The sequence below is a fragment of the Passer domesticus genome, chromosome 5 (assembly GCF_036417665.1).
Source record: "Passer domesticus isolate bPasDom1 chromosome 5, bPasDom1.hap1, whole genome shotgun sequence".
In the NCBI taxonomy this organism is placed as follows: domain Eukaryota; kingdom Metazoa; phylum Chordata; class Aves; order Passeriformes; family Passeridae; genus Passer; species Passer domesticus.
The window spans coordinates 45688994-45700304 of record NC_087478.1 but is presented as its reverse complement, the minus strand read 5'-3'; the positions used below and the strand labels follow the sequence as shown (position 1 = coordinate 45700304).

Sequence of the window (11311 nt, the reverse complement as noted above, 5' to 3'; positions counted from 1 at the left end):
AATGTGACACTCATGCAGAAAAGAACTGGTTTTATTCTCAGACACTGAAGTCTTGTTACGGCATCTAGCTGCATTCCCCCTGACTGGCTTTGCCTGCACAAGGATGGATTTTAACAGGGTAGGGCACCAGATACAGACCAGGAGACCATCACGGGAGGTAAGTAACCCTTTACAATGAGTCATGGCAAGTGTAACTCAAGATAGGGATTTTCCAGGGACCAGTCCACCCCTGCCAGGTGATCTTGTTTCCTCTAAAAGGCACTTCCAGGACTGGAGTTGGTATGGGAGAGATGGGGACAACAGGAGGAAGTACTGGGGGAGAGGGAGGGAGGTGCTTCCCAGTTTAACCCATTATGGTGTCATGACAGGGTGGTGGTGAGAACTGCTGGGCTGTTTTCAGTGTGTCAGAAGAAGCAGCAAAGGCCTGGAGACTGGTGCAGGAGGCAGGGGGGTGGGAAGGGGGAAGGCAAACTGGGTGAACTCATTCTGTCCATTCCTTCTTGATGGACAGGTTCCACTCCCAGGTGAGATGGTCGTGCTTGTCATCATCCGTGAAGAAGGATTTGTTGTGATAGGTGCCTCGAGCCAGCATGCCCTTAGGGGCCTCTTCAACAGGCGTCAGGAACTCGTACTCCTCTGGCCGTGGCCCGTAGCTGCCAACCATGAACGTGGCTTTGTCCACTAGGAGAAAACAATCCACAGGGAATAAGAGCCTCAGATGGGGAATGATGAGGGAGAGAGGAAGCCATGAGTAAAAGAGCAGAAAGGACATGGGGGAGAAAGGAACAGCCCATGCCAGCAAAGGAGAGCAAATCAGTGGGTTAGTGAAGTGTAAGGACAGCTGGAAGGATAACAGGGATGGATGGGCAGGTGAACAGGCAACTCAGTTTGTACACTCTCACATGTGTGTACTTGTCCTGGTTTGAGACAAATTTGGGAGAAAACCTTCTGAATGCTAGAAGGGTGTGAGTAGGCCCAGCACATGGCTCAAGACCTGCCTTGATTTCCCATTACTTCTCTCTGCTGGTGAGAAGACACCAGTTATGTGTGCTGAACAGGACGCTGAAGCCTTAGAGGTGGTTGCACGAAAATGCATGTGGGGGTGTGTGTGTGTGTGCAAAATGGGGCTTTCCTCTGCCTTGTCCAAGCAGAGCAGCACTGAGGAGAACCCAGGGGCAAATACAGGGCCCTGCACACAATGGGAAGTTTCACAGAGCAGGTCTGAATTTTACCCAGAGCTTCTGAAGAGCTTTCAGAGGGTGGGAAGCACCACACAGGCTGAGCCACTGCACAGAGGGTGGAGGGGAGGAGAAGAGCTCTGTATGGAGAGGCAAGCTGTGGCAAGCACCATCCAAGCAGGGTCTCTGTGGATTTTGCTGCTGCAGACAGGGGTGTAGCATACAGATACCAGAGCTGGCTCACACTGAGGGTGCACAAAACAAGAAACTGCTGTCCTGGGTGAAGCAGGCTTATGCACTCTGCTGAGGAGTCACCTCCTGAGTGTTAGCACAGGGTGGGACTTGGGACCAAGGGAGCCTCTGTGCCAGTCCAGAGCTGCAGGAGCCCTTGTTCCAGAAGAGGGAGCACACAGGCAGGAGCAGTGCTGTGCAGGGCATGCAGGGCTCTTACTCACCCTTCACCCCTGTCCGGTAGGTGTGCTGCACGTATTTCAGTCCCGACACAATGTCCCTGTTTACCTGCAGGAAGTAACCAGAAGTGTCAAGAGAAGAGCTTTGGTTCTGTACCTGATGATTTTCCCCCTCCTTAGGGACATACCCATCTTGGATCCCTACACAAGGGAGCCTCAGCACAGGGCACATTGTACAGGTCCCTGAAACAACTTCTCCATAGGTTCCTGGAGACCTTTAGCATCCTCTGTGCATCTCCTGCACTTCCCTATCCTTTGCCCAACTTTGAAGCTGACTGGAGCACATCAGTAAGCTTCTCAAGACATACTGATGAGGACAAAGAAAAGTGAAGCAGGGAGTTCCCATTTAATAATTTTCATACTGGAAACCATCCATGGGTAAATAGAGTCATCCCTCCAGCCCCAATGAGTGGGCAGATTCCAGGTGCTCTCTAAGCTCCACGGGGAGCAAGTTACTTCTCAAAAGACAGTTTTCATAATCTTCATAATCTTTTCTCAAATCTCCCATGGATAGCTTGGATGTATCCAGTGCTGCTCCCCTCCAGCATACACTGCATTCCCACAGTGTACACTACTCAATCTGAAAACAAGATGGACAGATCCTTTTACACCCCAGGGTAGAATTCACAGGTAAAATTCCTTACCAGCCTTGGAACTGAGCAAGGGAATTAGAATAACCTGTCTGGCTTCAGGTATCTCCAGTCAACAAGGCACAGATACAGATGGAAATATTTCACAGCACAAAAGAGAGCTGGAGGTGTCTCAGGGGAGAGCACTGGGGGACATTCATCTCTGAGACAGCAAGCCTCAGAGAAAAAGGGAAATCTACCCTACAGAACCCACAATATTAACACCTTCCCTCATCTGTCTCAGGAGCATTATCTTTCTTCCCTTTTTGACTTCTCTTCCAAGCCCAGTTTTGAAGCAAGCACTTGCAGAGATGATCAGTTCAGTGCTGGATGCCACACTGCAGTGTGGCCAAGTTTCATTTTCAGCTGTAAACAGAAGAAATGGCTGACACGCTGATTAATGGGAGTGAGGGAGAAATTAGCCCATTTAGGTGTATCACAACCTGAAGAATTTAGGTATCTTCAGCCAAATGCTACAATATTACATCTTTTTAATGTGTTCATGAAGCCCAGTAATACTGACTGAATCAGTACTTCATGAATAGCCATCTTCTCTTCTCTTCTCTTCTCTTCTCTTCTCTTCTCTTCTCTTCTCTTCTCTTCTCTTCTCTTCTCTTCTCTTCTCTTCTCTTCTCTCTTCTCTTCTCCTCCCTGTTCATTTCCACTTAGTGTAAAGCAAAGATTTTCCAGTGGCTAAAAAGCAAAACCAAACTCAGCCAAAACTACCCATCTGGCTTTTAAACCACTTGATTATCAGTGTGAGAAACTTCCTCCAAGAGGTGAGCAAGCAGAAGTGATTTCCTGGAAACACCTCATCCCTTGTTGTGTAGAACAACACCTGAAGCTAGGCGGCTTTGCAAGTGTTCGGTTTTTGGGCAGGCATTCTGCCTGGCTCTAGTTATCTGACAGACTGCTATTGACTGGCCTTAGCAACTGGATAAGAAGCAACTGGAAGGAAAACAACTCACTCTGAAGTGGATCTTAACTCTGTATTCCACCCCTTCCTTTAACACGAAGGTCTCTTTCTTGAGTGCTTCGAGGTCACCTGCAAGAAGAGAATCAAGCTGTCAGCTAGAGATGTCACAGCGAGGAGAGACCAGGCACAGGGGGGAAGATGGAGGTGGGGCTGCTGTCAGAGGTGAGCATCCCTTCAAAGGATCACACCTGCAAAATGAGTACGCAGACATCTGTGTGAGATTGTGTTGTGCGACCAAACACACAGAAATTCCTGGGTGCTCGTGTGTACCTGTGCCCACAGAAGGTAACGCCTAAACACACACAGGTCTGAGCACATGTACACAAAGATGTTTATGCACAGACTTGTTGCAGAGCACATTCAGGAGTGTGTGTATGCTCCATCCATGCCCAGGCCTGGCTTGGTGAGAGGAGCGTGTTCCACAGCTCCTGCCCAGCCTGGAAGGCTGCCTGGGCCCCGCAGGGCTCTGCGTGGCTCTGGGTGAGCAGGAAGCCTCTCTGCCTCTCCAGGCCCAGCTTCCTCTCTGCAGAAAAGCCCATATAAGGCTCTCTCCCCATGCCCCCAGGAGCCGGAACTGCAGTGTTGCTCGAGTCTGAAGTTTCAATACAGCCTGTTACCCAAATGCATACAGCCTATTACCCAAATGCATGCACATCCCTTGTGCTCACGAAGTGTTATTGAAAGGATGCAAGCAGAGATGGCAAGAGAAACCCAGGAGCTCCTAGAGCAGTCTAGATTAAGGAAAAAGCTCTCAGTATTTTCCTCTGTTACATCTCCTTCTTTTTTTTCATATGTGTATACTTTAAAATAAGAAACAAGCCTAAGATGACCTCAAAGTTCTTCTAGAACCCACTGTAGCATCCCAAGGACAAACTCTCTTTTAACTTGGAGCATGTCAGGGCCTTTATGTGTTCCCCTCTGTGATGAAGGGCAGAGCCTGTGCCTACCTGTAAGGTCCATGGTGATGGGTCCTGGAGCAGAGTCACACACCAGAGTGAGCCGGGTGACCACCACATTGGGAGCTGTTGGGTCTGCAGGCAGGAAAAGTCAGGAGGAAGCTGTCAGCTTGCACAATTAAATGCAATCATAGGGGAATGACACTGAAGAAACAGGGGTGCCTTGTCACACAGAAACTGCATTTCATGAAACACCCAGTAATGCCAGGCTTCCTTAGCACAATAAGACCACATGTCTACCCCATGGATCCTTCCATATGGATCCCTCTGGCCTCCATCACAATACCTAGAGGTGGTTTTTCCACCACAGAAAATTTCCTTCTTAGGATCATTCTGGGTTACAAGACCACCTTTCAGCATAGGCTGACCCCTTCATAATCCCAAAAACTCCTCTGAGACCCATACATCTCCCACCACAAGTCCTTTCCTGATGCCAGCAGTCCCCAGTAATCTTCCCAACCCCTAACACTCAGAGCATCTTCCGTGCTTCCTTTATGTGCAACTTTCCACCTGCCCATCCCCAGTCTTCCAGCACAAGCAGTGCATGTCCCTGGCCAAACAAGGTCCCTCTTCTTTCAAGCATCAGCACGCTGTTGCAGTACATCTCCCCAGTCCCTCCCTACCAGTGTGCCCCAGCCTACCTACTACCACAGGTCCATCTCCCAGCAGGGACTTCTTGTACTTAGCGAGGCTTTCATCATCCTTGTCCAACTCTTGCAGCTCCTGCAGTGTTTTCTGGGGAGGAGGTTTGTAATTGAGTTTCCCATCCAGCTCATCATCATCATCCTCCACGTGAGGTTCTTGTGTCTTCTCAGTCATGGTCACTTGGTCTGGGTGACAGAGGAGGGGGCAGTCAGTGAGATTGCTGTGGATTGGGAGTATGGGGGCACTCACTGTGTGGCTCAGTGCCCCTGACAGGCAGGCACCCACCCAGTGCCAAAGGCAGCAGGATTCCTACAGGCAAATGGCGACGGTGATCGGCTGCAATCCAGACACTGCTGCTGATATTCTGGCTCAAACACAATCCCCCTCTACCCCCGCTCCTCTCTCCCTGCAGGCACCATGCGCACACGCAGACCTACACCATTCTTCCCTCGCAGGGAGGAGGTGCAGGAGCAGAGGCTGAAACCAGAGTGATTTAAGTGATTTACAGCCACTCTGCAGCACAGTTGTGGCCGGCAACCCTGCAATTACAAGCCATCCTAGCAGGCTCCAGTGCTCGCAGGCTATCTCGCACAAAGAGCCACTGCCACACGCTGGAGCACAGAGAAACGCGAATAAAGCCAAGGACAGATGTTGCATTCACCCTCTCACAATGGGTTAAAAGCCACATTTCGCAGAAAGATCGAATACCTGACAGCCACTTCCTTAGATTAGCAAGTCAGCTGAAGCTCCCAAGGAAGCGGGCAGCAAAGTCTATCTGCTGGCATTCCCTGTGCTCCCGCTAACAGCTCACTCAGGCACCCACCAGCACTCCTTCCCACCGAGGAAGGAAGCACATGGTGACCCCAGCACAGGCAGGCACAGCCGTGCTGCTCCAGTGGTGCCTCTTGTTGTGGAAAGGCAGGAGAGTTCAGCCGCAGTCAGCAGGGCTGGGTCTGGCACCGCTGAATGGCACAAGGACAGCGAAACTGCTGGGGTGGCATCCCAAATGGGAGCCAGAGCGGGGAAACAGCAGCCAACGGGCAGCCAGAGCATGGGATGGGGAACAAGACAGGCAGGAGAGGTAAGCAGTGCTGGGCCAGGTGCCCCTTGGTCAGCTGCCTGCCTCCAGGAGCCAGCCATATGGTCCTAGCCACCTTCCCACTCTTCAGAGAAAGGCTGAAAAACAGGGCAGTGCCCTGGTACAGCAGCAGTTGTCACAAATGGCCAAGCCATTCCTTGTTCTTTGGCAGCAAGAGGATTTGGTCAAGCTACACAGATCATTCAGTTCACTTCCATTTATGCTTCTTTGAGACTGGCCCTACTAAAACGTCCCCCTTTGCTTGCTTATTTGCAATTTTCCAAACAAATCATTTGTCCTTCTCTGCAGCTGTGGCCTTAACATTTGCCCCTGCTCCCAAAAGTTAAACTGGGAGATAATGGGATAGTTTTTTCATTGACTAAAATAGAAAAGAAACACATTAAAAAAAAAATAAAAAAGAAAAATAACAATTTAAGGTGAATCATCAAGTGGCGTCAGGCAACTCTGAGTAGTACGCAGACTTCTCAGAGCAATTTCAGTGCAGGGAAAAAAAAATAACCAAGGAGTGGTACACTGGCATGTTGCAGAGGGACAGAAAAGAACTGACCAGCACACAAACAAGAAGATTCAGTCAGGTATTTTAATAGGAAATGGCCATTGCAAGATAACTTTGCAATTTTCTGGTGAATGAGGAACTAGTACAGAATGGGCAGATGGGAAATAAAAGAGAATCTCAACTCAAACAAACAGGAAAAAAAAACAGGTCCCAGCAGCTGAATAACTCTGGCTCAGTTCATGCCCAGATCTAGGAGTGTGAAATACTCAAGTACTATAGGAGAGGCCCTTGAGTGTGTCCTCACAAGAAAGGAAACCAAAGCTCCCTCCTGAAAGCAGCACTTAAACACACCCCACCACTCTGTGGCCCCTTAGAAAGCCCCACAATCCCCTCAGTGCCATTCCACGCTCAGCACAGGAGGAGGCTGTGGTTAGCCATGACAGCCACTGCCAAGCCTTGCCTTCCACTTGGGCTCCAGCTGCAGTCTGAGCACTGACCTGAGCTCTGCCACAACACCAGGCTGCATCTGCCACCAATACAAGCACAGACCACAGGTGCCTGCCCGCCCCATCCTCCCATGCCCACCTCTGGTAGTTTGTCACAGGAGAAGGCCAGACACGGGAGATGGAAAGAGGCATCTCTGCTCACATGCAGAGAAAAGAAAGAGTCGGGACTGGATCAGCTGGCTGCTCCTCATCTTTCCCTTTGCACCACACATGCTGCAGAGACCGTCCCTGCCAGCCCCTGGGGGTGGCTCACTTGAGGGGGAATGCTTTTAGGCTCTGAAAGCCTCCCAGAAAGGTGCACAGACAACCTGCCATGCCAACAGCAAGATCCTGCAGGGAACAGGACCAGCCAGACTGTCTGGGATGAACAACCTCTGGCTCACAGGCGCCCCAGGATGGCACCAATCAGACCAAGTTCTGGCATTTTTCCCCAAGCCATGGACCTGACGCTGCCTTCCTGCCAAGCTCCAAGGCAGGCAGTGACCAAGAGGAAAGCTCCCATCTCAGCAGCTCCTGCCCCTACTTGCTGGTGCCCTCTGCAAGCTGAGACACATCCCCGAGCTCAGGCACCACTCCTTCCCCCGAGACACCATGTTGCTGCTGGGGTTCCTGAGTTTCTGTGCCACTGCCCAGGCCAAGGGAGCCTCCCATTCAGACCAAGAACCTCACTAAACTGAGCAAATTAACCCTACATTGTTATATGCAAGGAGAAATCTGTGTGCTTGGTGTCTTGCCCTGCCACATTTTTCTTGTGTTTCTGCAGCTCCAGTCCTGCATCACCTGCACCCGTGAGGCTTGGCAGCACCCGTGAAACAGCAGGGAGGGGGCAAGGGCAGGGTTAGGGATCCCTGTTAGAGAGAGATGGCTGCAGGAGGCAAGGAAGGAATCACGCCTTGCCGAGAGGTGCGAGAGTCTCGCCGCGGGGCTCTGCCTGTGCCGTGGACAGACAGCTGCCCTCGCACCTGCAGCAGGAGGGGCAGTGACAAGGTGGAGGGGAGGCACCTCCTCGGCCCCCCCATGCCTCCACGGGGCACAAAAAGGGGTGTCAGAGGGGCAGCATTTTACTTGTCCTCCGTCTGCTCATCACTTCTCCAAACCAACCCCCGGCCGAGGGCTTATCTCCAGGAAGCGGGTTTAGCAGGGAGGAAGTAATTTTCCGCGATGGGGGAGAAACACACCGGACTCAGCAGCGCCCCCAGCCCCGGCCTCCCCATGCCAAGCGCCGGGGTGCGGGGACCGAAGGGAGCCCACGGCCCGGGTGCCGCCGCAGGGATGCTGCCGCCGCCAGCCCGGCACCGCGGGGCTCTGCCCTCCCTTGCCCTGCCCTCCGCCCCATCCAGCGGCGAGCCCGACGTCCCCCTCGGGGGCAGCAGGGCTCTGCCTGCCCGGCAGAGAGCGGGCACCGGCGCCAGCCCCCGGCAGAGGAGGCGCGAAGTTGCGCGGCGGGAGCGATCCGGGAGCGATGCGGGAGCGATCCGGGAGCGATGCGGGAGCGATCCGGGAGCGATGCGGGAGCGATCCGGGAGCGATGCGGGAGCGACCCGGGGTGCGGCCGCCCCGCCGCCCTGCCCGGCTCCCCCGCCGCCCCTCGCACTCACCGGCGGAGCGGCGCCTGCGGCCGGGGTCCTCCTCTGCTGTCAGCGCTCAGCCTCGAGCTTTGGCAGTTGGAGCAGGAAGGAAGTTGGTGAAGAGAAGAAAAAAAAAAAAATAACACTCACACGCAGCGAAAAAAAAAAAAGAGGAGCGGCGTTAGCAGAGCAGCCCACCCGCAGAGGAAGCGCTGCGCGCCCCGCATGCTGCGGCGCTCCGCCGCCTGCCCCGCTTTGTCTGCCCGCCCGGCGCCGCGCTGCGCTCTTTTTGCGCAGAGGGGCACAGCGCTTTGTCTGCGGAGCTGAGCCCGGCCGGGGACGGGCAGTGCTCGCCGTGAGCGGCTTCGGGTTGCTGTGCCTGCAAACGAGGGGGTGATCGCTTCGTTTTTCTCCCCAGGGTTTTATTCTGTTTGTTTTCCTGGTGTAATTGTGGCCGACTTCAAAAAGTGGCGCTGATTTATAAAATATGCGGAGAATCGGGTTGTGTATTTCTGCGTACGTGGGAAGATAAGCGGTATTGCAAATGGAGGTTCTCATGAACCTCATTTTTCCTGCTACCTGCTGCACTTAATCAGCTTATTGTTCCCAACTCCCAGTCCTTCTCACACAAGCAGTTTCAAAGATCAGCTACCTCAGGAAGAAAAAGCTCTCTTTTCCCAGGTTTGCTTAAATCATCAAAAAGATCTTACACCCCTTACTTTGTGAAATATCAGCAGATTTCCCCTTTCTTTGCCCCTCCTGGAGTGCCCACCTAGTTCATCAGTCATATAAATCCTTCATGTACATAGTCCTCAGAGCACAACAAATTAGATCATTGGTTTGCAAACAGCAAATCTGGGCCTGCAATGACTGATAGGCTGCCCTTAATGCATTTACAGCAGCAAAATAAGCAAAGCATATCTATTGCCAATGGGCTTACATTCACTGCCTCGGATCCACATATCCATTAAAAGTGGTTTTTGTACACAAATTTTTAAAGGTTGTAAACAACTGAGGGAAAGGGATCTTCTTCAGGGATTAACAGATCTCAGAAGAGGGGGATTGATTTTTCCAGCCAGATATTGCTTTCATTTAGGTTATGTGTGGCATAATGATCCTTACCTCATGAATTTCAAGGGAAAAACAGAGCATATATCTGTCTGACAACAGATTCCCATTTATCAGGGGCTATAGCCTCAGAAACATTTCAAGCTTTCATTAATTAGTTTCACCATCAAGAAAAATTATTTTATTTTCTGCCACTCTTTTTTACTGCTACACTAACCCTTCCCTTGGGCCAGCAAAAAGGACCTGACTTGAATACAGTAGTTAGATGAGTTCAAATTGTACCAGGGAAAAAATATGTAAGCAAATGTGTAAGTGTATATTGGTGAGTTTTCAACCCAGATAGGTTCCTCCATACTTGTTTATAATGAACAAATGTGATTAAATCTTTGTGCCAGCACTAGTGGCTGAGTGGGATGGGGATGAGGAAAGAACAGAGCAAATTCTTTCAACTACAGTGCCACTTTATGGCATCTCATATTGCTCATGTAAGCAGTCCTGGCCTGGGAAAGCTGTGAAGAGTTGGATGTGGTAACTGTGGAAAGATTTGAGGAAGCCCCTGTGTCTTGTACAACAGCTTCTTGTCTTGGTTTCTTTGCTGTCTAAGTCTGTGCTTTCAGTTTAGAAACTGAACACAGTTTAGTTGGGAGGAGGTGTGGGTTGAGGTTACTGTTCACTCATGGCTTGGTTTGAAATTTCCTTGGGTTTAGCCACTGTGTACAATGCAATTGTAAGTTGTGTTTTTGCAATCATTCTTGCTGAGGAATAGTCAAGATTAGCTTGGTCTCTTTTGTGAGTTTCCTTTTAGTTAAACACCAGACTGCATGTGCCTTTGTGTAGCTATTTACACGGTATTTCTAAACACATCAGCATAAATTAAGATCAGTTTTTCCACAAATATGCATAAAGGTATAGGGATGTGCAGCTGTGTGCCACCATGTGTATGTGCATTCAACCTACATGGCTTCATCTGGCAAGCATGCAGGGCAAACAGATTTTACTCCTAAATTAGAAATTAGTCAGTATGTAATCATGGGGACATCATGTAATTGCTCTGTGCCTCCTCTTCCTATTCATAAGCAGTGTGAGAAGGAGCTGTAGACATTGGAATCACACCATGCCAAGCAGATGGGAATTAGAAGCCAGGCATGATCCTTTGGGTCAGCATATCCAGCATCCTGCTGGGGAACCACGTCACTGCTCTGCTGGAAGAAAGGAAAGGTTTGAACCACAATGGAGCAGGACATCGCTGAAAGCAAATCTCTACCACTGAGTATTTCACTTTGACAAACTGATGCCATGCCATGAAGATCAACTCTTGGCAAACATTGTCCAACCCCAGCTAGTTCTTTTGTCTGTGACAAAAGGAGGCAAGAACAGCAGCTAAATTGTACCTGCTTTATTGCAAAAAACATGGTAAAATTTCAAATATGTTCTTAGCTGGAAAATAATATTTTTCACTTAAAATATTTTTATGAGTTCTTGTTTAGTTTTACCCCACTGATAACAGCTGATTGTACAATTAGTAGACCACAATAATAGGTGTGATCAACCTCTAGTGTCTAAGTTTATTTCAAAAAGTTTATGCAAAATTTTAAATGCATATCCTTCAGCTACATAGCCTGTACTCCCAACAGTCATATATTCTGTAGCACCCAACTGGAAACAATAAAACTTGACTTTTTTTTAAAAAGTAAGATTTTATAAATTAGGCATTTTTTTT

General features: G+C 50.2%; 1 protein-coding gene across 2 annotated transcripts; it reads right to left on the bottom strand.

Moving 5' to 3' along the window:
• Positions 1 to 13: 13 nt before the first annotated feature.
• On the bottom strand, positions 14 to 8783 carry ARHGDIB (Rho GDP dissociation inhibitor beta). 2 transcript variants are annotated; one of them, XM_064419909.1, is made up of 6 exons: positions 8554 to 8783; positions 4851 to 5039; positions 4201 to 4284; positions 3246 to 3322; positions 1634 to 1697; positions 14 to 681 (listed from the first exon to the last, which is right to left on the bottom strand). In XM_064419909.1, exons 2-6 carry the CDS (start codon positions 5026 to 5028, stop codon positions 482 to 484), a joined length of 603 nt encoding a protein of 200 aa, XP_064275979.1. In that variant the 5' UTR covers positions 5029 to 5039; positions 8554 to 8783; the 3' UTR covers positions 14 to 481. The 2 variants fall into 2 exon arrangements, with proteins under 2 accessions (XP_064275979.1, XP_064275980.1); XM_064419910.1 differs by lacking the exon at positions 8554 to 8783 and adding an exon at positions 5140 to 5164.
• Between the last annotated feature and the right edge of the window lie 2528 nt (positions 8784 to 11311).

Bases quoted from the DNA above. Each gene is read 5' to 3' on its own strand.
- ARHGDIB (XM_064419909.1), bottom strand. From the start codon at position 5,028: ATGACTGAGAAGACACAAGAACCTCACGTGGAGGATGATGATGATGAG. The intron at 1,698-3,245 runs GTGAGTTGTTTT...TACTTCCTGCAG, and splicing joins GAGTTAAGATCCACTTCAGA to GTAAACAGGGACATTGTGTC. The intron at 682-1,633 runs GTGAGTAAGAGC...GTTTTCTCCTAG, and splicing joins CTACCGGACAGGGGTGAAGG to TGGACAAAGCCACGTTCATG.